Source organism: Coregonus lavaretus, assembly GCF_964263955.1.
Source record: "Coregonus lavaretus genome assembly, chromosome: 5".
NCBI lineage: Eukaryota > Metazoa > Chordata > Actinopteri > Salmoniformes > Salmonidae > Coregonus > Coregonus lavaretus.
In genome coordinates, this window is record NC_139992.1 from 41,396,368 (window position 1) to 41,422,004 (window position 25,637).

General features: G+C 42.8%; 1 protein-coding gene across 2 annotated transcripts in view; it reads right to left on the reverse strand.

Annotated features, from left to right (window-relative positions):
* The window catches only part of LOC311129028 (muskelin), a 36,104-nt gene extending 11,893 nt beyond the window's left edge, over positions 1-24,211 (reverse strand). The window contains exons 1-9 of one of the 2 annotated variants that reach the window (XM_084161278.1): positions 24,114-24,211; positions 7,199-7,268; positions 5,481-5,623; positions 5,286-5,374; positions 5,023-5,132; positions 4,413-4,605; positions 3,907-4,023; positions 3,619-3,684; positions 97-209 (exon numbers count right to left, since the gene is read on the reverse strand). In XM_084161278.1, the coding sequence (XP_084017404.1) occupies positions 97-209; positions 3,619-3,684; positions 3,907-4,023; positions 4,413-4,605; positions 5,023-5,132; positions 5,286-5,374; positions 5,481-5,623; positions 7,199-7,268; positions 24,114-24,193 (981 nt within the window). In that variant the 5' untranslated portion in view covers positions 24,194-24,211. Of the gene's footprint in view, positions 1-96; positions 210-3,618; positions 3,685-3,888; positions 4,024-4,412; positions 4,606-5,022; positions 5,133-5,285; positions 5,375-5,480; positions 5,624-7,198; positions 7,269-24,113 lie in introns of both variants that reach the window. The other variant, XM_084161277.1, reaches the window with a different exon arrangement.
* Between the last annotated feature and the right edge of the window lie 1,426 nt (positions 24,212-25,637).

Genomic DNA, 25,637 nt, shown 5'->3' on the forward strand with positions numbered 1-25,637 from the left:
ACCATTTAACAGTTGATGTCTTGTTCTGTGTCACAATAACTCCTCTTTTCCACTTTCCCTCCATCCTTCTCTCTTTCATACATCTTGCGCCCTCACCTCCTTCTCTGTGTCTCTGGAGATGCAGACCCACTGGTTCTCCTGAACACTGTAGGCCCAGAAGTCAGCCAGGTCCTGTGTGCCGTCCCAGCCCCCAAAAAGATACACCGTCTCTGTAGGAAACAAGAAGCCAATGCTGGTCAACACCTGGGATGCATTCAACATCACTGAACTACTCCGGTGCCTATACTGAAACACCAAGAAGTCTAAAGTAAAGGAAAATGGTCCTGAAACTATCCCTTTACACACAACTTGTATACTGGTTGAAAATGGCAGATTTGGTCACTGATAAGCGCCACTGGAATGCAGTGGCTATACAGTAACATGCTATACAAGACGTCAGAAGTCAGGGTCTCCACTTTACAGTGCTGTATGGGATTCAACTGACAGGCATTCTAAACAGCAGCACTACGCACAACAAGAAGATGCCCCCGTCCTCCCGCTAATTGGGCTACTTTTGTACATGTTTTGTCGTCTGAGAGAGAGGAATACTGGATCAAGAGGACTCGATTTGTTTTGAAAGATGAGACGTTGATTATATTAAATACTGCTTTGATGTCATACAAGCAAACCACACACCCACAAGTCCAAATGTGTGCTTCGCTTTTCCATATGATGAAATTCATGTCCTTTACAGTATCAACGTTTATGATCCCTATTTGATGTACAGTGACAAGGATGACATGGCGTCATACCCTGTTTTTTTAACAGAAGGAACCTGTTTGTCACATTGTGAAGAAAATTTGCAGCAGAACACGCACCTGAATGCACTCATTAATCCATTCTATGCACACCAAAATGACTATCAGTTTCTCTGAAGTGCCTTCTGAAAGCCTAACACTAAGATGGTATTTTATAACTTAGCTAGTCATGTTGGCAATAGAATAAGCTTTCAAATTATGCCCACCTGACCCAGAATGCAATTTATAATGGACCAATTTTGGATTGCGTAATCATTGTGTGATGGAGGGGATGCAGGCCTGTGTTCCAAATAAAAGTGTGCTTGCTTCAATTCTTCAACGGTACAGCTAGGAGAGCTAAAAAAGCACCTAATATTTGAAGGCTCTTTCCTTGAGTCATAAAAGTGAATTGAAATGATTTAGTATCTGTGCACACTTTGGAGAGGTGTGTGGCCACTTTGAGACACCAGTTAGACCTCTTAATCTAACACTTGACTGTTGTGTCCTCACCTTTGGTCCGATTATTTCCCCATAATGTCAAAAGTCTTCCCTTTCAATGGCTACCATGGTTATGCATTTGTTTCTCATATTTCTTCTGTTAGAAACATTTCAATGTTGCCCTATCCATGGAGGCCAACTCCCACGAGTGTAAAGGGTTAAGGGATAGAAAAAGGCTATTCAAGATAAACACTTAGGCTACATGTTGCCATACTGAGTGCAATCATGAGAATTTTAGGGGAAATCATGACTTCTAGAGTCCTGAAGAACCCCTGAACTGAGTAGCATGAGTGCATAATTAACACAGCGGTGCACAGGTTCAATGGGCCGTAACCATGGCAAATCAGCAGAGCGGCACACAGGGGTAATGTCTGCATGACGTGCAGACCGTGTGGAGGTTTTTGTAGGTTGTGGGGTTACTCTAGATCATCTGGATTGACCAAAAACAGAGTACTCAGTGTCTGGGGGCCTGAGAGACAGACCAGTGAGATGCAAGGCTTCTCACAGCCTGTATACACACGCACACAATACAAGCCTTTGTCTTTACAAACGCCTGCAGGCGAGTAAGCCACCAAAACATTACCGAGCACTGAAATAACACCACTGTCTTCTGCAAAACAGCTTTAAAAGGCTATAACATATGTCTTAAACGCCCACAGAAGTAGAAATCCACTTTTGAGTTGAAAGACTATGGCCAGAGCTTACCCACGATGTTGCACAAGTGACAGCCCTGAACTGCCCACTTTGTGCAAATTCATGTCAATGCCGTGTCTTTTCCTATGAAATGACATGCAAATTATTTTTAGCCTACGTTTCGTTTCAGGGCTGAGCTTTACTTGAAATGGTACCACCCACCCGCATGGCATTGTTTACTAATAAGAAACACCTGCAAAGTTTGAGAGTCGTGACTAAGCTGAGCAATTTAATAGAGAATATTTGGCTACAGCAAAGATGGTGGATAAATACAGCCAGTGAGGTGTCTCGCTTCCTCTTCTGTCTCTGGCTACAGTTTTTCGCCACAGCCTACACCTGGCTGCCTGAGCCATGTCGCAAATTAAAATAGGGGGTGCAAACTTATGTTTCTAAACCTCTACTTTTTTACTAGCAAATTATCATAATCCATTGGATAATTTGTGAAGTTGCACTTATTTATTTAGCTAGTCTGTATTCAAAAAAATATATGAGACCATTTTATAAATGGTCAAATTGCCTGTGATATGATTGCATTTTGTAACCCCGCTCCCCCGAAGATGAATGGTTTTGAACACGCTCCATTGCTTTGATTGGTGCAGCTAGAAATCATAAGTTTCCACAAACTTGTTTATCTATTTTGTGCTGTTGTTACATCAAGTATCAGTGTTTTGTTTTGTGTCCGATGTGCTCAGGGCGTTGTTACATATCAATTGCGGCGTGCAGTCATTGCAGCCTATGCTTTCACTTCCCCTAGCTGTGAGAACCATGTTATGAGCCTACCAAAGGTTGCACCGTGCCCATTACAATGTAGAAAAATGCATCTCAAGTCCAAACCGTTCAATAGTGCGCAGGGATGCAACTTTGGTTTTAGAAGTGGGGGGGACATAGAATATTACTTTTTTTATCGAGTCGGATACACACTCCAAACAACCTACTTGACCGCTCTGAGGCGTCCGCATGGTCCTGAAGCACACCGTTGCCTCATTTTGTATCACATTCCAATGATAACACTGGAGGGGACAAAAATGCAATTTCAGAATGTGGGGGGGACATGTCCCCCCGTCCCCAGTGAAAGTTGCGCCCCTGATAGTTAGGCTATCCATATTACCGGAGCTTCATCTTATATGGCGGATCTTATGAAAGATGCCAAAACTTCGGAGATAACAATAGATGGCAAAGTCAAAGACACTGGTTTCCCCTGTCCGTCTGTGGCAACATTTTCCCTACATGCTTATGACAAATCCAGCTCCAGAACCAGCCATAGCCTAGCTGGCTAATCTTTTGAATACAGTGTAGCAACAGATAACATTAGTTAGCCAGATAAGGTTAGCATGCTAGCTAGGTACACTGACAGCTTTCAGTACCCTACTTGTTGTTTTCTGTCCACTCCACGTGGAAAACACCCACAACGTACCCACCCCCAATTCGTGAATATGTATTAGTAGCCTGCGTCATTCTTCGGAGGTGGCACATAAACGTAAATGTCCACTATCGGACAGGAATTACATTGAAATAGAGGTGGCATTGCCCTCTGGTGGGGGCATTTAAGGCCAGTTTGTAAAACAAATTTGAAGAGGAGAATTCCAGTGGAAATAATGGCCGACATTATAGGGGGTGTTGTCTAGGTGTGGTGTTAGCCAGCATGCCTCACCTGTCTGAACGTCGATGACCATCTGATGACCTCCCCTCATCCCTGGTCTGTTGTCATCCTCATTACCTGGAGAGAGAGATGGAGCGGGAGAGCGAGAGAAAGGGATTGAGGGAAAGGAGGGAATAAAATGTAGGAGAGGGTTGGAATGTTGAGGGGGAATGGAGAAGGAGCAGAAGAGAAAGGGGGACGGGGAAAAACATGAATGAATCACAATAGAGCGGTAGTGTACAGCGTACCATAGCATTTTGTTAATAAGAAAACATTTCCTACTTGAGTAGTTTGTCTCACTGTTCATGTCGTCTGGGCTTGGCTCTTGGGCGGTTGTACCTTTGTTACTCTTGGGGATAATCTGACTCCATCTTGGCTTGTACTCTTGCTGGCTGATGTACTGGTTAAATAAACCGTCTACAGAGGAGATGGTCAAACACAGGAAGATGGTCCAGATTATTTTAGCCAGGAACTAGAAGTGAATAATTTTGTTACCTTTTCAATCTCAAAAGAAAGCGTGCTGTCAGGATGACATTGCCACACCCTGAGGTTTCAAATAAATCTGATAAAATGAAAAGGTAATGTACAGATAGATGGGTCTATAGTGTAAATAATTAATAATGTCTATAGTATCCACTAAATCTATGAGCTAAATATAAGCTGAGCTAAGTCCTCAGTGATGGGACGGTAGACATCTGTAGATAGTATGATGATTGAGGTCATGTAGTTGTATTGCAGTTGATGTGTACAGAGCAGTAGGTCCAGCCTCCATCGGTCTGTGTCTGAGGAGGTGTGGGTGTCACGACCTTTGACGGCTTTGTCGATGAGCTCCTCACAGGCGTCAAAGTCTCCCCGGAGCACCAGGCGGTCGTGAAGGTGTGTCAGCATTTGGTGTTCCAACGCGATGCGCGTCTTCTTCTGCAGCGACTCAAAGGCCTCTGTGTAGTTATGCTGCCGAAAGTGCTTCAGGCACAGGCGGATCGCTTCCTGTTCCCGGTACTAGAGGAGCACAGGGGGAGGGCCAAGGGAATGGGAGGGGACACGCTCACTGTAATATCTCCTCCATCTTTGTTCAATGTTTTTCATCACAAATGTTATACTTCATATTATAAACTGGGTGGTTCGAGCCCTGAATGCTGATTGGCTGACAGCCGTGGTATATCAGACCATATACCATAGGTATGACAAAATATTATTGTTACTGCTCTAATTACGTTGGTAACCAGTTTATAATATCAATAAGGCACCTCTGGAGTTTGTAGTATATGGCCAATATACCATGGCTAAGGGCTGTATCCAGGCACTCCGCAAATACCACACCCTCGCGGGCCTTATTGCTTAAGTAATCCACTCAGACTGATTCTCTCCCTTAACCCCAACTGTGTATGTGAGTGTGTGTCTCAGAGGCAGGCTCACCTTGCTGTACCAGTTAAGACAGGGCTGAACTACATCAGGTTCCTCAATGCCATGCAGCTCAATGTACCAGATACTGAAGTTAAAACTGGGCCCCCAAGACATCAGAGGCACTGAGAGAGAGACAGAGAGAATGGTCTATAATTTAAGTCATTAACTATTTTGCCATTTTGACTTATTTCCATCTCTAGCCCTGTAGCATCCCCTCACTCCAATCATTTTCAAACTGGACAGAGTCTGTAGGCCCAAGCCATTTCCAAACTCACCTATTTTAACAAATCTGCAAGGAAACATCTGTTCGTCAATCTTGTGCTTCAAGGTGAAGGTCTCCTTGTTGTAGTCATTCTTCAGGCCACTGCAGAGGAATAGAAGAGAAAAATAAAAGAAATAAGGTACAGATAGAGTAAGGTAGGTTATTTATACAGTAAAGGATTACACTTCACTGTCCCTCTGCCCATCACCTGGACAGGAGTTCTGTCATGTTCTCTTCACTCATCCCACCAAACACTTTGAACTTCTTCAGGTTGCACACGTGAGTCTTCTCATACTTCCCGAAGGTGATGCTCTGAACGATCGCAGGCCTTTCCATTTTCAACAATAAGTACTGGAGGGAAAACAGAGTGCAAAATAGAGGGGAGAATTTGATCAGCAGTCTCTGATCCATATATAAGCAAAACATGACACCACAGTTTTCATTCTACTGCTCTTCTAACATGTTACACAACACTGCAGATGGCACAGACAGCAGAGGAGAAATACTGTGTATAGGAGCTGCTGCACAATCAAACTATGGGACATGTTTACAGGTCATTGGAGTGGTAACTAGCCTGGGCATATATGCTGCCGACAGGACAGGTCACTGGGCTGAGCCCTCTGGGAGAGACTGAGGGGACAGAGCAGCACAGATTGAACATCGATTAAATCTGCTTTCCGGAAACCAGGCAACCCACAATCCCTGGAGACCCATGTTTCTACATGTCCTGTAGGTTTAAATGGTTGTGTAAGTGAACAATAAAACACCAGAGTGCATCTGCTAGGCTTACTAATGGGTCCTCTGATACAGTTTCATCTTCAACAGTTTTCATCAATAATACGGCAGACATTTTGCGGGTAGATTTAACACAGAGGGATTATTCCTAGGCTTAGGTATATCGATCTTGCTTTTTCAAAATAGTCCTGACCTGTCACCTAAATACATGGCACACTTGATAATGAACGACCCGTATCTCAATGCTCTGTTGATTCTTGTTGCCACGGAAACTGTTATAAAACATTTATATGAAAAGGGCCGTCTTCATTTATTGAATAAAGAAAATAAGCTTTGCGATGGGGTGATTTATGGGATAAGGCTTTATTATTTATTCAGTATACTTATTTTCAAGGTTTCACCTTTCCACAACCTCGCTCTCTTTGAAAAGATAAAAGGGGTTGATGAGAGTTCAACATTTTTATAGAGTGAAAAGTATTTGACGTAAACAGATGCAGTGGAGTTTTGCCTCTGCCACACTTGAATGTCTAGCTTGGGTTGTTAAGACTGACATGCTTAGTTTCCTCTTCCTGCAAAAACAAACTTTCAATTTCCTCTGGCTGTAACCACAAGACAGTCAAACACACTGCGCTGGGCCACTTTCTATTCATAAAAGTGCAAATGCAAGTCATTGGGTCAAGATGTGCATCCTGTACATGGGTTAGCTGACAACGCACGCTTCAATGGTGCAGAGGTCAGTGAGTTATGATTGTGGATGGCCAGATAGCTACCAACAATGACAAGAAACTGCCATGTGGGGAATCGTAAGTGACTCGTTTCAGCTAGTTTCATCTTGTTCTTGATAACATGTCTTGTTTTGAGGTGTTTTGACTGATTTCACGTCAATACTAAAATGGCTCAAATTCGCTAGCTAGCTAACCAAAAACTGTAACTATGTACTTGAGAGACAACAAGTGCTCATTGTGCAAATGTATTTATGTTTTTAATAAACACTGGAGACTAAATATAGTTTACATGTTGTCAACAATCTAAGCCAACTCAGTCTGTTTTGCCCCATAGTTGAACACGCGTCGGTTTTGTTGCTAAACAACCAGGTAGGCGCTACTATTTTGCAGCCACCAGTGAATTGAGAACACAGATGTTGTATGTATGAGACAGGTATCTATGTGGGCGGGACACAGCAGACGTTACCTGTGGAGGGTAATTGCTCTCAGACGACCACCTGGAGGACTGGTCATTGGGTTTGTCCACCAAGATGTTTCTACACACAGAAAGGGAAAGATGGGAGAAAGGACATTTTTCAGCCAACATCCAACCATCATTTGTTGTGAGCAAAGGGATAGGGTAATTTCCATGTAAAAGGACCCATGAGCACCACATGTGAAGGAAGATCATAGCAGCATATCAAATTGGGTGTCAAATAAAATATATTTTGGGGAAATGAAGGCATAGATACATTTTTCAACCATTTCCCATCTTTAAAAATTACGCATAAATACTGACTTTGATTTCTGGTCAAACAGAAGGAAAAGGGGTCTTAGAAAACATCTACCAGAAAAAGTCTTAAAGGGATTCTCCGGTACTTTTGTATACTTTTTCGCCAGTAGTTCTGAAAATAGCACTCATGAGCCAACAGTGGTCCCCGAAAATTGCATACTACGTCACATGTGATGATACGGTACATGCAACACGTCACTGCTCTCTCTCGCTTTGCTGTGGGTGCATCATGTGTATCTTGCTAGCTGTCACTCACATGGCGAGGGGCTGAAGCTCATTTGTTGAACTCGAATTGCTAGGGGGCTGGCCCACTTGGGGGAAAATTGAGGAAAAATAGCGCATCACAGCTTCCAGAAAAACAGTTGCTTTCGAACTAGGGATTTCGTGGCTAATTGAAGTAAGACAGTAATTCTGCTCATAGATTATGCATGTATGAACTACACATTGACACATCTAGCCCAAAGCAGGAGGTTTAAGTAGTTGCCAAAGTACCGGAGCATGTCTTTAAAAGGTATTAGAAATACAGTTGAAGTCGGAAGTTTACATACACTTAGGTTGGAGTCATTAAACCTTGTTTTTCAACCACTCCACACATTTCTTGTTAACAAACTATAGTTTTGGCAAGACGGTTAGGACATCTACTTTGTGCATGACAAGTAATTGTTCCAACAATTGTTTACAGACAGATTATTTCACTTATAATTCACTGGATCACAATTCTAGTGGGTCAGAAGTTTACATACACTAAGTTGACTGTGCCTTTAAACAGCTTGGAAAATTCCAGAAAATTATGTCATGGCTTTAGAAGCTTCTGATAGGCTAATTGACATAATTTGAGGTGTAGCTGTGGATGTATTTCAAGGCCTACTTTCAAACTCAGTGCCTCTTAGCTTGATATCATGGGAAAATCAAAAGAAATCAGCAAAGACCTCAGAAAAAAAATTGTAGATCTCCACAAGTCTGGTTCATCGTTGGGAGCAATTTCCAAACGCCTGAAGGTAACACGTTCATCTGTACAAACAATAGTATGCAAGTATAAACACTATGGGACCACGCAGCCGTCATACCGCTCAGGAAAGAGACACGGTCTGTGTCCTAGAGATGAACGTACTTTGGTGCGAAAAGTGCAAATCAATCCCAGAACAACAGCAAAGGACCTTGTGAAGATGCTGGAGGAAACAGGTACAAAAGTATCTAGATCCACAGTAAAACGAGTCCTATATCGACATAACCTGAAAGGCCGCTCAGCAAGGAAGAAGCCACTGCTTCAAAACCACCATAAAAATGCCAGACTATGGTTTGCAACTGCACATGGGGACAAATATCATACTTTTTGGAGAAATTTTATCTGGTCTGATGAAACAAAAATAGAACTGTTTGGCCATAATGACCATTGTTATGTTTGGAGGAAAAAGGGGGTAGCTTGCAAGCTGAAGAACACCATCCCAACCGTGAAGCACAGGGGTGGCATCATCATGCTGTGGGGGTGATTTGCTGCAGGAGGGACTGGTGCACTTCACAAAATAGATGGCATAATGAGGAAGGAAAATGATGTGGATATATTGAAGCAACATCTCAAGACATCATTCAGGAAGTTAAAGCTTGGTCGCAAATGGGTCTTCCAAATGGACAATGACCCCAAGCATCCTTCCAAAGTTGTGGCAAAATGGCTTAAGGACAACAAAGTCAAGGTATTGGAGTGGCCATCACAAAGCCCTGACCTCAATCCTATAGAAGATTTGTGGGCAGAACTGAAAAAGCGTGTGCGAGCAAGGAGGCCTACAAACCTGACTCAGTTACACCAGCTCTGTCAGGAGGAATGGGCCAAAATTCACCCAACTTATTGTGGGAAGCTTGTGGAAGGATACCCGAAACATTTGACCCAAGAAACAATTTAAAGGCAATGCTACCAAATACTAATTGAGTGTATGTAAACTTCTGACCCACTGGGAATGTGATGAAAGAAATAAAAGCTTAAATAAATAATTCTCTCTACTATTATTCTGACATTTCACATTCTTAAAATAAAAGTGGTGATCCTAGCTGACCTAAGACAGGACATTTTTACTAGGATTAAATGTCAGGAGTTGTGAAAAACTGAGTTTAAATGTACAGTGGGGAAAAAAAGTATTTAGTCAGCCACCAATTGTGCAAGTTCTCCCACTTAAAAAGATGAGAGAGGCCTGTAATTTTCATCATAGGTACACGTCAACTATGACAGACAAATTGAGGGGAAAAAATCCAGAAAATCACATTGTAGGATTTTTAATGATTTTATTTGCAAATGATGGTGGAAAATAAGTATTTGGTCACCTACAAACAAGCAAGATTTCTGGCTCTCACAGACCTGTAACTTCTTCTTTAAGAGGCTCCTCTGTCCTCCACTCGTTACCTGTATTAATGGCACCTGTTTGAACTTGTTATCAGTATAAAAGACACCTGTCCACAACCTCAAACAGTCACACTCCAAACTCCACTATGGCCAAGACCAAAGAGCTGTCAAAGGACACCAGAAACAAAATTGTAGACCTGCACCAGGCTGGGAAGACTGAATCTGCAATAGGTAAGCAGCTTGGTTTGAAGAAATCAACTGTGGGAGCAATTATTAGGAAATGGAAGACATACAAGACCACTGATAATCTCCCTCGATCTGGGGCTCCACGCAAGATCTCACCCAGTGGGGTCAAAATGATCACAAGAACGGTGAGCAAAAATCCCAGAACCACACGGGGGGACCTAGTGAATGACCTGCAGAGAGCTGGGACCAAAGTAACAAAGCCTAACATCAGTAACACACTACGCCGCCAGGGACTCAAATCCTGCAGTGCCAGACGTGTCCCCCTGCTTAAGCCAGTACATGTCCAGGCCCGTCTGAAGTTTGCTAGAGTGCATTTGGATGATCCAGAAGAGGATTGGGAGAATGTCATATGGTCAGATGAAACCAAAATATAACTTTTTGGTAAAAACTCAACTCGTCGTGTTTGGAAGACAAAGAATGCTGAGTTGCATCCAAAGAACACCATACCTACTGTGAAGCATGGGGGTGGAAACATCATGCTTTGGGGCTGTTTTTCTGCAAAGGGACCAGGACGACTGATCCGTGTAAAGGAAAGAATTAATGGGGCCATGTATCGTGAGATTTTGAGTGAAAACCTCCTTCCATCAGCAAGGGCATTGTAGATGAAACGTGGCTGGGTTTTTCAGCATGACAATGATCCCAAACACACCGCCCGGGCAACGAAGGAGTGGCTTCGTAAGAAGCATTTCAAGGTCCTGGAGTGGCCTAGCCAGTCTCCAGATCTCAACCCCATAGAAAATCTTTGGAGGGAGTTGAAAGTCTGTGTTGCCCAGCGACAGCCCCAAAACATCACTGCTCTAGAGGAGATCTGCATGGAGGAATGGGCCAAAATACCAGCAACAGTGTGTGAAAACCTTGTGAAGACCTACAGAAAACGTTTGACCTGTGTCATTGCCAACAAAGGGTATATAACAAAGTATTGAGAAACTTTTGTTATTGACCAAATACTTATTTTCCACCATAATTTGCAAATAAATTCATTAAAAATCCTACAATGTGATTTTCTGGATTTTTTTTTCTCATTTTGTCTGTCATAGTTGACGTGTACCTATGATGAAAATTACAGGCCTCTCATCTTTTTAAGTGGGAGAACTTGCACAATTGGTGGCTGACTAAATACTTTTTTTCCCCACTGTATGTTTTTATAAAATAATTCCCACATTCAACGAACCAGGGATCAAATTGCTAAGGCTAGGCTAGGCAGCAAACTAAGATGCTTATCTATTTGTAAGGCTAAAATATTCAGTGTTCAGGGGAGATCTTGACAGCATAGGAGTTACTTGTCAATTAGGATATTCTTAGAAAATATTTTTAAAACTGTCAGAATTACATGGCCAGTATTGAATAGAGGAGAATCCTAACCAATTCTGAGTGCTTGAGAGACATACGGTTTTACAACCGGAGTATGCAGTATTGGTTTCATCAACTGTATACCCATATCAACTGCGTGTCGGCCATTTGCGGTTATACACGAGTGCAGGTGGAAAGTTATTTTAGGACATCGGACATGACAATGACATTAATACATGCTAATAGCTCAATCGTAATATATATATATATTAGTTTTTTTGTATTTTACCCTCTTTTTCTACCCAAGTTCGTTAACTAGTGAGATAACCAGACAAACTACACAATATGTTTTGAATTGGCCATCTTTACTTTACCTGCTGCGCAAATATATATATATCTCTCCCTCCGCTGGCAACGGCCCACTGGCACAGGCAGGTGATGCACACACCATGACTTTTCCAGGATTTTCATTGCTGACCAAAAATTAGCTATAACTGGGCAAATGACTCACTAACTAGCACTGAATATCAACAAATGTGCACATGTGACTAGGGCTGTGGTGGTCACGAAATTTCATCAGCCGGTGATTGTCACGCAAATAACTGTCGATCTTATGGTAATTAACATAAAGACATTTAGCATCCACACATAGCCTACAAGCCATTTTAAAAAGTCTAATAAATCCATGTAATATAGCCTACACCTTCACAATAAATCCATTATTTATTTTAGACAGGTCTAAAGAAACATGATATTTTGAAAATGTAGTCTATTTCAGAAGAAAATAATAGCATACTCTGAGCTGTCCTTATGTTAGGTCCTGATGTGGCTCTGCCAAATGGCTGTGGGCTATACTAGTTCATTTAGCAGACAAGATTTGCTTATAATTCCTTGGCATTATTTTATAGTATGAAGAATACAATTGAACAAAGCTGAATAAAATATACATATTTTCTCCAGATGATTTGAGGGAGTGCGCACATGTGGCTATTCTGTGTTGAGTGGTTAACAAAGAAATAGGTACTCCTATATGCTTAATTTAGATAGTTATTAATGTAACTTTAGTTGTTCTACAAACGTTGGGCTATATGTTTAGATTTGTTATAGATTGTAATGATGATTAGAAAAAAAGTCGCTTGAAAGGCATGAGCTCTGCTTTGTTTTTTGCGCAGGCTGTACACACTCCAATAGTCTCTCATTCACAATTTGACAAGCACTTGATAATGACTCGAATTTCGCAGCGGCATCCCCTTTGTGGCCGTAATGCACCCTAAAGATAATCAATGCCTTTTGCGGCCGGGAGTGCTGCGTTGTTCCCTTCTCTCTGAGCGTGCTGCGCAATCCGAAGCCCTCTCACTCTCATGGCTCTCCATCACGTGATCGGGTCGTTCTAAGCCAGACACATCAGCGACGCAACTGCGCGCATCCTTATCCAATTCCGAGATGCATATTGAAGATATTGGAAGAACTTGTCCACATTTACTTTTCGTCAGCCAACAAGATGAGTAGGCCTAACGAACAGCAAAAGCACTAGCCTATGTCAATCTACTATCCCCCATAGTACAAAAGTCAACATATTCTATTCGATAAATAAATATTCCAAACACAGTCTGGGACAGTTGTGGGATGCAATAGATCCCAAATTAATACAACCGCTAGCATCAAAAAAACGTATTTATGCAATGTGGCTGACGCAACAGATCAGAACGTTTAGCTTAAAATGTTGAAACTATGAGGCTATTTCTTCAAATTATACGCGCAGCAATGCGCACATGGTATTAGGCTATAAACGCTTATGTTCCATTCGCGGAAAACACCATTATCAAAAGTGACCGCAAATGCAATTATGCTTTTATTATAAAAGGTAACTTTTTAATGGTGAAAATTATCTTCCCCAAACTTGAAACTCACGCGCTGCTTATTTATGCCAGTTAGGCTCTACACCCCTTGTAAATCCGATTTATGTTCTTAATTTTAAGAAGTTATTTGGCCACTTTAGTTGTGATACAAACCTTATTAAAACATATAGGCCTACGTGCTAGGCTACATCAGGTGAAAAAAAAGGCATTGTTTCTTATGCTGGGAATCATTCACAAATTATAATATATATTTCACAAGTGATGGGCTAATATTGTCACCCATCAGACTTTTCTTGATTTAATCTTTACATATACTAAATAATATATGTGTGACATTTGTTTTGATTTAGAATGGACCATTATCATGCACCTGTATCGAAACACGGGCAGCGGGGAAAAAATACATGTCATCTATGCACTTAAATAGCGAATGGAGGACGCTTTTCCCCGTGGTTTATTTTCATGCCAGCCAGGTAGGCTATACTCCTGTTGTAAATATAAGCAATGTGCTTAATATTAGGAAAGTTGAGAAATAAATATAGTAGGCCTAGCCTATAGAAAACTGATGGGATCCTCCTCTTTTCATTAGCGGCCATCACTCTGTTTTGTCCGGCAATTGCATAGTCTATAGACATGTTGCGCAACATGAGCTCATGGGCTCTCATGAAGTGTTTGATTAGATTTTCGAAAACATTTGCATTGATGTCAGAGTGATTAGAGGGACAATAGAGAGCTGAGTACCAGGCAGTTAGCAAGTTTGGACCATCAGCAGCATCAGAGCTTGGAGAAGCCTAATTACTGTGACTAAATGGTCATGTGGAATTTGACTGCCTTCATGACTGTAACCGCCGGTGTGGCAGTAATATGGTCACCTCAACAGCCCTACTTGTGACTGCATGATTGAAAGACCCCTTGTGCCTGTCAATGCAGGCCTACAATAATTATACTCCGATGCGCTCTGCAGAGATTTGGAGGACAGTGTGCAACACATTGCATCCGGAGGACACTGATCAAATTCTGATCAGAGTAGCCTAATTGTTTGATATTGTGATTTTGGCAAGATTTTTTCAACTTTTCCATTCGGGCAACTTAAATCTATATTCTTCTTGTCCGATAATTTTTTTTACTTGCCCCGGGCAAGTGGACAAGTGTTAATGTCGAGCCCTGCCCTCCCTCATGAGGAGGGAGGATAATGAAAGTTCACAGGGGTGTAGCTCAGTTGGTAGAGCATGGCGTTTGCAACGCCAGGGTTGTGGGTTCGATTCCCACGGGGGGCCAGTATGAAAAATAAAGTATGCACTCACTAACTGTAAGTCGCTCTGGATAAGAGCGTCTGCTAAATGACTAAAATGTAAATGTAACAAGTAAAGGTAGACCTACCAATTAGGCTAGTTGGTGTTTTTACTGATATAAATGTCTGTTTATTAATTATTAAGTGATTAAAGCTCGTAATACTGTTACTAAATCATAGTAGTCACAAACCACAGTTGGGTCACCTACTGTCCTCCCTTATGTTCAGCTCATTTCGGTTTTATTTTTCTGTCATCTGGTTGTCAAAGCAAGAGCATGAAAACAGTCTAGACAACAAAAAGTTGAGTATAGTTCAGTAGAGTTCAGTATAGTAGAGCACACTAGAGTAGAGTACAGTATAATGTACTGCACTATATGACACTACTGTACTGTTTTGAACTCTACTGTGCTGTAGTGTGATGTCTAAACTTGTGAAACATAGAAGTCTATGATTGGATCAGATTTGGTCCAGTCCTGACAAACCAAATTTGGTCTTGTTTGGGAGTGGAGCTCTTTAGAATAATAGCCAGTGTCTAGAACAATATATATGTAAAGTATGATACTGCATATTTCTACCTTTGTGTAAAATTATGCATTTCTGTGTAGTACAGATCAGAGACCAATGATTAGGGTTGGGCGGTATCCAGAGTTCCATACCGGTATTACTGGGGTGCAAATTTTTTTTTTGAATGTAAAAAAACCCAAAAAACTTCACTTACTAGAATGCTAACAAAATTCTAACAAGTACTAAGGAATTCTCACAGCGGATGCAGGGTAAATGCTAACCACCGCTGTTTTGGGAAACTAGTACCGGTAAGCTTCATAATGAAAAATTATCTAACAGGCAAAATGATGAACGCGATCTGCTTTATCTATTACCTAGTGCACAAGTTGACTGCAGGTATTTATTTAAAAAGTCATAATATTCAAAGCCCCAAAAAACATCACTTACCAGAATGCTAACAAGTACTAAGGAATCCTCATAGAGAATGATAACTATACTGAACAAAAATGTAAATGCAACATGTAAAGAGTTGGTCCCATGTGCCATGAGCGGAAATAAAAGATCCCAGAATTTTTACATACGCACAAAAAGCTTATTTCTCTCAAAATGTGTGCACAAATTTGTTTACATCCCTGTTAGTGAACATTTCTCATTTGCCAAGATAATCCATCCACCTGACAGGTGTGGAATATCAAGAAGCTGATTAAACAGCATGAGCATTACACAGGTGCACCTTGTGACCGGGACAAAAGGTCACTCTAAAATGTGCCGTTTTGTCACACAATACAATGCCACAGATGTCTCAAGTTTTGAGGAGCTGTGCAATTGGCATTCTGACTGCAGGAATGTCCACCAGAGCTGCTGCCAGAGAATTGAATGTTCATTTCTATACCATAAGCTGCCTCCAACGTCATTTCAGAGAATTTGGCAGTACGTCCAACCGGCCTCACAACCGCAGACTACGTGTAACCATGCCAGCCCAGGACCTCCACACCGGCTTCTTCACCTGTGGGATCGTCTGAGACCAGCCACCTGGACAGCTGATGAAACTGAGGAGTATTTGTGTCTGTAATAAAGCCCTTTTGTGGGGAAAAACTAATTCCAGACCTGCTGTTTTCAACTCTTAATGATCGGCTATGAAAAGCCAACTGAGATTTATTCCTGATTATTATTTGACCATGCTTGTCACTTATGAACATTTTTGAACATCTTGGCATGGTTCTGTTATAATCTTCACCCGGCACAGCCAGAAGAGGACTGGCCACCCCTCATAGCCTGGTTCCTCTCTAGGTTTCTTCCTAGGTTTTCGCCTTTCTAGGGAGTTTTTCCTAGCCACCGTGCTTCTACACCTGCATTACTAGCTGTTTGGGGTTTTAGGCTGGGTTTCTGTACAGCACTTCGAGATATTAGCTGATGTAAGAAGGGCTATATAAAATAAAATTGATTGATTGATTGATTGAATTCAGATTGGCTGGGCCTGGCTCCCCAGTGGGTGGGCCTGGATCCCAAGTGGGTGCCCAGTCATGTGAAATCCATAGATTAGGGCCTAATGATTTCATTTCAATTGACTGATTTCCTTATATTAACTATAACTCAGTAAAATCGTTGAAATTGTTGCATTTATACTTTGTTCAGTATAGTATTAGTTCTCTGTGTCTGATTAACATGTTTCATTGGTAGCACTGGTTAGTAGCACCACATAAAATATAGGAGCACCAGAAAATAAGATTTTTTAAATTGAGAAACAGACCTATATTGGGCCTATATGAATTATATTTACTTTTGAAGCACATGTTGTGCCCTAGAAATGTATGTAACACTGTAAAAACATTCATTTATTATAAAAGCTAAAATGTTGATACAAATACCTGTCATTGAAATTACAAAGACATTTGTGGAATATTAGGTTTCTACATTGTGCAAAAGCAAAATGGTTCTATCGAGATGCATTACATTGAACATTTTACACTGTCTTTAAAAAGGTCAGGTTTGTGATGACGACATGCAAGAGATCAGTCATTCATTCATTGCTATGATCATTGATCTCCTGAAGAAGCTACCCTTTTCCTTTCTTTCTGTGCTACCAAATGTTTGGATATATGTGTGCTAGCTAGTCAACAAGGAAACATGACTGAACAAAGTGTAAACAAATGGTTATAGCCACGCTAGTAGTTGTAGAACGTCCCACGACATGTTTTTTGAATATAAAATGCAGTCCAACGGTACTCGGAAACAACGGTACAGCGAAGCCTTATCATTACAACAATTATTATCTGGGAGACTTTGTTCCTAAAATAAAACTCCTGGTCCCACAGCAAAATATTTTGTAGCATATGCAACCAAATTGGTCCCACTTTAGAGCCCTGGTGTCTGACAAGTAGTATGGAGCTGCAGCTCTGAGTATTGTTTCTTCATCCTATGTAATGTATTCCCAGCCAATTTGGTGATGCAACCATCCCAGAGGCAGGGGAGAAAGTATGGTGGTCCTGCTGCTGCTGCCAGCCAGCCACAGCCCAAGCAGTTGCACCCGATTCATCCTTGGAAACTGGAGGTATTGGTATTTAACTAGCACCAATGCAACCAGCCTGAAAACAATGACCAGAAACTGCAGTCAATCTCAATCATATGGAAGGCTGGTCATGGCTCACATCAACACCCTCATCAGCTGTAAGGCACCCGACCGCAAGTCGCTACAGAGGGTGGTGAGTATGGCCCAGTACATCACTGGAGCCAAGCTCCCTGCCATTCAGGAGGAAGGCCCAAAAAATTATCAAAATACTCCAGCCACCAAGACAGATTGTTCTCTCTGCTACCGCACAGCAAGCGGTGCCAGTGCACCAAGTCTGGAACCAACAGGACCCTGAACAGAGTCTACCCCCAAGCCATAAGACTGCTAAATAGCTAATCACATGGCTCCCCGCTGCTGCTCTATTATCTATCCTGTTACCTTGTCACTAATGACAATGACTTCTCCAAAAGCTAATTGGAGTCGGGAGTCAGCTAACCTGGAGTCCAATCAATGAGACGAGATTGGAGATGTTGGTTAGTGCTGCCCTGCCCTATAAAAAACACTCACAAAATTTTAGTTTGTTATTCACAAGAAGCATTGCCTGATGTGGACCATGCCTCGAACAAAAGAGATCTCAGAAGACCTAAGATTAAGAATTGTTGACTTGCATAAATCTGGAAAGGGTTACAAAAGTATCTCTAAAAGCCTTGATGTCCATCAGTCCACGGTAAGACAAATTGTCTATAAATGGAGAAAGGTCAGCACTGTTGCTACTCTCCCTAGGAGTGGCCGTCCTGCAAAGATGACTGCAAGAGCACAGCGCAGAATGCTCAATGAGGTTAAGAAGAATACTAGAGTGTCAGCTAAAGACTTACAGAAATCTCTTGAACATGCTAACATCTATGTTGACGAGTCTACGATACGTAAAAAACTAAACAAGAATGGTGTTCATGGGAGGACACCACAGAAGAAGCCACTGCTGTCCAAAAAAAACATTGCTGCATGTCTGAAGTTCGCAAAAGAGCACCTGGATGTTCCACAGCACTACTGGCAAAATATTCTGTGGACAGATGAAACTAAAGTTGAGTTGTTTGGAAGGAACACACAACAATATGTGTGGAGAAAAAAAGACATAGCACACCAACATCAAAACCTCATCCCAACTGTGAAGTATGGTGGAGGGAGCATCATGGTTTGGGGCTGCTTTGCTGCCTCAGGGCCTGGACAGCTTGCTATCATCGACGGAAAAATGAATTCCCAAGTTTATCAAGACATTTTGCAGGAGAATGTAAGGCTATCTGTCCGCCAATTGAAGCTCAACAGAAGTTGGGCGATGCAACAAGACAACGACCCACACAGAAGTAAATCAACAACAGAATGGCTTCAACAGAAGAAAATACGCCTTCTGGAGTGGCCCAGTCAGAGTCCTGACCTCAACCCAATTGAGATGCTGTGGCATGACCTCAAGAGAGCGGTTCACACCAGACATCCTAAGAATATTGCTGAACTTAAACAGTTTTGTAAAGAGGAATGGTCCAAAATTCCTCCTGATCGTTGTGCAGGTCTGATCCGCAACTACTGAAAACGTTTGGTTGAGGTTATTGCTGCCAAAGGAGGGTCAACCAGTTAGTAAACTAATCACAGCGCCGGAAGAAGATGGCTGCCGTTTTACAGCCCTCTAACCAATTGTACTATTATGTGTGTTTTTCCGCGTTATTTGTAATTTATTTTGTACATAATGTTTCTGCCATCGTCTCTTATAACCAAAGAGAGCTTCTGGATATCAGGACAGCGATTACTCACCTCGCGTTGGACGAACACTTTTTCTTCAACGAGGCGTTCGCGAAGGATATTCTACAGACTCCCGACAAGGCCCAGATCCCCGTCATTCGCGTGAGGAAGAGACGGAGATATCGTGGACGCAGATCCGGGTGCCTTGTAAGGATCCGACGGCGAACGAGTAAACTGCCTCTCCCATCAATCCTATTAGCCAACGTTCAAGCTTTGGAGAATAAAATGGACGATTTAAGATTACGGTTATCCTACCAACGGGACATTAAAAACTGTAATATCTTATGTTTCACGGAGTCGTGGCTGAACGACGACAATGATAACATTCAGCTAGCAGGCTATACGCTACATCGGCAGGACAGAACGGCAGACTCGGGTAAGACGAGGGGTGGCGGTCTCTGTATATTTGTAAACAACAGCTGGTGCACAAAATCAAATACTAAGGAAGTCTCAAGGTTTTGCTCGCCTGAGGTAGAGTATCTTATGATAAGCTGTAGACCACACTATTTACCAAGAGAGTTTTCATCTATATTTTTCATAGCTGTCTATTTACCACCACAAACCAATGCTGGCATTAAGATTGCACTGAATGAGTTGTACAAGGCCATTAATCAACAGGAAAACGCTCATCCAGATGCAGCGCTCCTAGTAGCAGGGGACTTTAATGCAGGGAAACTTAAATCCGTTCTACCTAATTTCTACCAGCATGTTAAATGTGCAACCAGAGGGGAAAAAACTCTAGACCACCTTTACTCCACACACAGAGACGCATACAAAGCTCTCCCTCGCCCTCCATTTGGCAAATCTGACCATAACTCTATCCTCCTGATTCCTGCTTATAAGCAAAAACTGAAGCAGGAAGCACCAGTGATTCGGCTAATAAAAAAGTGGTCAGATGACGCAGATGCTAAGCTACAGGACTGTTTTGCTAGCACAGACTGGAACATGTTCCGGGATTCTTCAGACAGCATTGAGGAGTACACCACATCAGTCACTGGCTTCATCAATAAGTGCATCGATGATGTCGTCCCCACAGTGACCGTACGTACATACCCCAACCAGAAGCCATGGATTACAGGAAACATCCGCACTGAGCTAAAGGGTAGAGCTGCCGCTTTCAAGGAACGGGACTCTAACCCGGACGCTTATAAGAAATCCCGCTATGACCTCCGACGAACCATCAAACAGGCAAAGAGTCAATACAGGTCTAAGATTGAATCATACTACACTGGCTCTGACGCTCGTCGGATGTGGCAGGGCTTGAAAACTATTACAGACTACAAAGGGAAGCACAGCCGCGAGCTGCCCAGTGACACAAGCCTACCAGACGAGCTAAACCACTTCTATGCTCGCTTCGAGGCAAGCAACACTGAAGCATGCATGAGAGCACCAGCTGTTCCGGACGACTATGTGATCACGCTCTCCGTAGCCGATGTGAGTAAGACTTTTAAGCAGGTCAACATTCACAAGGCCGCAGGGCCAGACGGATTACCAGGACGTGTACTCCGAGCATGTGCTGACCAACTGGCAAGTGTCTTCACTGACATTTTCAACATGTCCCTGACTGAGTCTGTAATACCAACATGTTTCAAGCAGACCACCATAGTCCCCGTGCCCAAGAACTCTAAGATAACCTGCCTAAATGACTACCGACCCGTGGCACTGACGTCTGTAGCCATGAAGTGCTTTGAAAGACTGGTCATGGCTCACATCAACAGCATAATCCCAGAAACCCTAGACCCACTCCAATTTGCATACCGCCCCAACAGATCCACAGATGATGCAATCTCTATCGCACTCCACACTGCCCTTTCCCACCTGGACAAGAGGAACACCTACGTGAGAATGCTATTCATTGACTACAGCTCAGCATTCAACACCATAGTGCCCTCAAAGCTCATCACTAAGCTAAGGATCCTGGGACTAAACACCTCCCTCTGCAACTGGATCCTGGACTTCCTGACGGGCCGCCCCCAGGTGGTAAGGGTAGGTAACAACACATCTGCCACACTGATCCTCAACACGGGGGCCCCTCAGGGGTGCGTGCTCAGTCCCCTCCTGTACTCTCTGTTCACCCATGACTGCATGGCCAGGCACGACTCCAACACCATCATTAAGTTTGCCGACGACACAACAGTGGTAGGCCTGATCACCGACAACGATGAGACAGCCTATAGGGAGGAGGTCAGAGATCTGGCCGTGTGGTGCCAGGACAACAACCTCTCCCTCAACGTGACCAAGACAAAGGAGATGATTGTGGACTACAGGAAAAAAAAGAGGACTGAGCACGCCCCCATTCTCATCGACGGGGCTGTAGTGGAACAGGTTGAGAGCTTCAAGTTCCTTGGTGTCCACATCACCAACGAACTATCATGGTCCAAACACACCAAGACAGTCGTGAAGAGGGCACGACAAAGCCTATTCCCCCTCAGGAGACTAAAAAGATTTGGCATGGGTCCTCAGATCCTCAAAAAATTCTACAGCTGCACCATCGAGAGCATCCTGACTGGTTGCATCACCGCCTGGTATGGCAACTGCTTGGCCTCTGACCGCAAGGCACTACAGAGGGTAGTGCGTACGGCCCAGTACATCACAGGGGCAAAGCTCCCTGCCATCCAGGACCTCTATACCAGGCGGTGTCAGAGGAAGGCCCTCAAAATTGTCAAAGACTCCAGTCACCCTAGTCATAGACTGTTCTCTCTGCTACCGCACGGCAAGCGGTACCGGAGTGCCAAGTCTAGGTCCAAAAGACTTCTCAACAGCTTCTACCCCCAAGCCATAAGACTCCTGAACAGCTAATCATGGCTACCCGGACTATTTGCACTGCCCCCCCACCCCATACTTTTTACGCTGCTGCTACTCTGTTAAGTATTTATGCATAGTCACTTTAACTCTACCCACATGTACATATTACCTCAACTACCTCAACTAGCCGGTGCCCCCGCACATTGACTATGCAACGGTACCCCCCTGTATATATAGCCTCCCTACTGTCACTTTATTCTATTGTATATATAGCCTCCCTACTGTCACTTTATTTTTACTTCTGCTCTTTTTTTCTCAACACTTTTTTGTTGTTGTTTTATTCTTACTTTTCTGTTTAAAATAAATGCACTGTTGGTTAAGGGCTGTAAGTAAGCATTTCACTGTAATGTCTGCACCTGTTGTATTCGGCGCATGTGACCAATAAAATTTGATTTGATTTGATTTAAACCCAAGGGTTCACATACTTTTCCCACCCTGCACTGTGAATGTTTACATGATGTGTTCAATAAAGACATGAAAACATATAATTGTTTTTGTTATTAGTGTAAGCAGACTGTGTTTGTCTATTGTTGTGACTTAGATGAAGATCAGATCAAATTATATGACCAATTTATGCAGAAATCCAGGTAATTCCAAATGCTTCACATACTTTTAAATATATATATATATATATATATATATATATATATAGTTAACTAGCTAGAAAGCTACTGAAACAGATTATGTCGTTTTGCTATGTTTTTGGGGGAGAACATTGTTTGCATCCATCAGCTAGCTAGCTTGTTTGTTTTCTGACCAGCAGTCCCAGAGCTTGGGGAAGTGTGTGTCTGCCTCGTGTTGCAGTGGCTGGTGCGCGAGACAATACTTTAACAGCATCATAGCATACGTACCAGTGAATCACTGTGACATATGAAATTTGAGTGATAGTGTAATCACTACGTATAAAATGTACATGTTAAATTATTAAGTGACGTGCAGTCATATTAAAGTCCTGATTGGTCAATAAGCTTATTTGACATATAAAATAGTGTTATTTGACGTGTTAAATAAGAAAACGGACTGCGACCTTAGGCCTACTGATGATGACATATATGATGACTGATCTCATCATCATCATCACTCATGGGATGGTATTGTGACAGAGGCAGTGATACTACTGTCTTCAAGGTTGCAATTACAAAGGCAGACCAATTCTGATCTTTTTTTCACCAACTGCTCTTTTGACCAATCAGATCAGCTCTGAAAAATATCTGATGTGTAAGGACAAAAGACCCATTAGAGGAAAAAATGATCAGAATAGGGCTGCCTGTGTAAACGCAGCACAATAAACATATTTTCAGCCAGTACCAAGCTAATTAGTGCTGAAAATAGCAATTCCACGCGTTTTTAAAAGCGCGGGATAATAGGCTCCATAAATAGCTAGCTGACTTTACAGGCATTTCCGATGGTGTCAAGTTACCCAAGCAATGCCATAGAGACATACTAGCTCGCTAGCTAACATTAGCTAGTTATCCCATTGGCTTTGCACGAACGGGTACAGAACAGTCAGACTAAACATGCCTACAAAAAGTGTAGGAGAAAAAACTAGCTATATAGTATGATTAGTTAACTATTTAGCTAACTAGCTAATATAAAAAGTAATGACTGGTTTTGGCTACCAACCAGTGGTGGTGGTGACATGCTCGTCTAGTTTGCGAGCTCGCTAACTGTTAACTAGCTAGCTTTTTTTTTTGCCAACTCGTTAGTACAGCTGTTAGATAGTTACCAGTATCGCCTTTACAGTGCATGGCAAGACAGTACAAACAAGTAATCAATTTAGCTAGCTAGCTATGTGTGCATTTTGTTTACTCGAGTAAATCTAACTAGCTAACGTTATCCCCGTTGCCTAACGTTAGGTGGAGTAGTTAGCTCGCTGTCAAGCTAGGCCGTGGAGAGATTTCGATGCACTGTGGCAGTTAATGACACCTGCAGCCACGAAAACAAACACATAAATGTGGTCAACGTATGTGTGCATTACTCACTCTGGTAAATATGTGGAGGAATAAGAGCTCCATTTAAAAACACTGAAAGAGAGGACTCTGTTCTCTGGAACGACCGCCATCTTGTTGCAGAAAATGACTCGAGTGACAGCTCTTAAAGAGACAGTACACTTTAAGGGTTACATCGGTCAAGTTCAATAATAGACAAAACCGTGGAGAAGATGGACACTGTTCCAAATATTTATGAGGACATGATATTGATGAGTGACCCTGAAAATGTGTATGGAACACTTGCCCCAAGTTATTTCAACCAGACTGCTGCCATTAGTTATGCATTTGGCTTAGTGTGTGTGTGTGAGTGTGTGTGTGTGAATATGTTGGTGCGTGCGTGTGTTATCATCGCAATAGGTTTCTTCTGACACCTATTTTACCTCCAGAAATAACATAGTTTATAAACTTTTAGAAGCTATTCAGTATAGGCTTGAATATTGGCTCATATTTGTTGCACGTTGAGACACTGAACAGCATCACTAAGCTAAGGACCCTGGGACTAAACACCTCCCTCTGCAACTGGATGCTGGACTTCCTGACGGGCCGCTCCCAGGTGGTAAGGGTAGGTAACAACACATCCACCACGCTGATCCTCAACACGGGGGCCCCTCAGGGGTGCGTGCTCAGTCCCCTCCTGTACTCCATGTTCACTCATGACTGCATGGCCAGGCACGACTGCAACACCATCATTACGTTTGCTGATGGTAGGCCTGATGGTAGGCTTGATCACCGACAACGATGAGACAGCCTATAGGGAGAAGGTCAGAGACCTGGCCGTGTGGTGCCAGGTCATCAACCTCTCCCTCAACGTGATCAAGACAAAGGAGATGATTGTGGGCTACAGGAAAAAGAAGAGGACCGAGCACGCCCCCATTCTGTAGTGGAGCAGGTTGAGAGCTTCAAGTTCCTTGGTGTCCACATCACTAACAAACTAACATGGTCCAAGCACACCAAGACAGTCGTGAAGAGGGGACAACAAAACGTATTCCCCCTAAGGAGACTGAAAAGATTTGGCATGAGTCCTCGGATCCTCAAAGGATTCTACAGCTGCACCATCGAGAGCATCCTGACTGGTTGCATCACTGCCTGGTATGGCAACTGCTCGGCCTCCAACCGCAAGGCACTACAGAGGGTAGTGCGTACGGCCCAGTACATCACTGGGGCCAAGCTTCCTGCCATGCAGGACCTCTATACCAGGCGGAGTCAGAGGAAGGCCCTAAAAATTGTCAAAGACTCCAGCCACCCTAATCATAGACTGTTCTCTCTGCTACCGCACGGCAAGAGGTACCGGAGCGCCAAGTCTAGGTCCAAGAGGCTTCTAAACAGCTTCTACCCCCAAGCCATAAGACTCCTGAAGATCTAATCAAATGGCTACCCAGACTTGCATTGCCCCCCCCCCCCTTTTACGCTGCTGCTACTCTCTGTTTGTTATCTATGCATAGTCACTTTAATAACTCTACCTACATGTACATATTACCTCAATTACCTCGACTAACCGGTGCCCCTGCACATTGA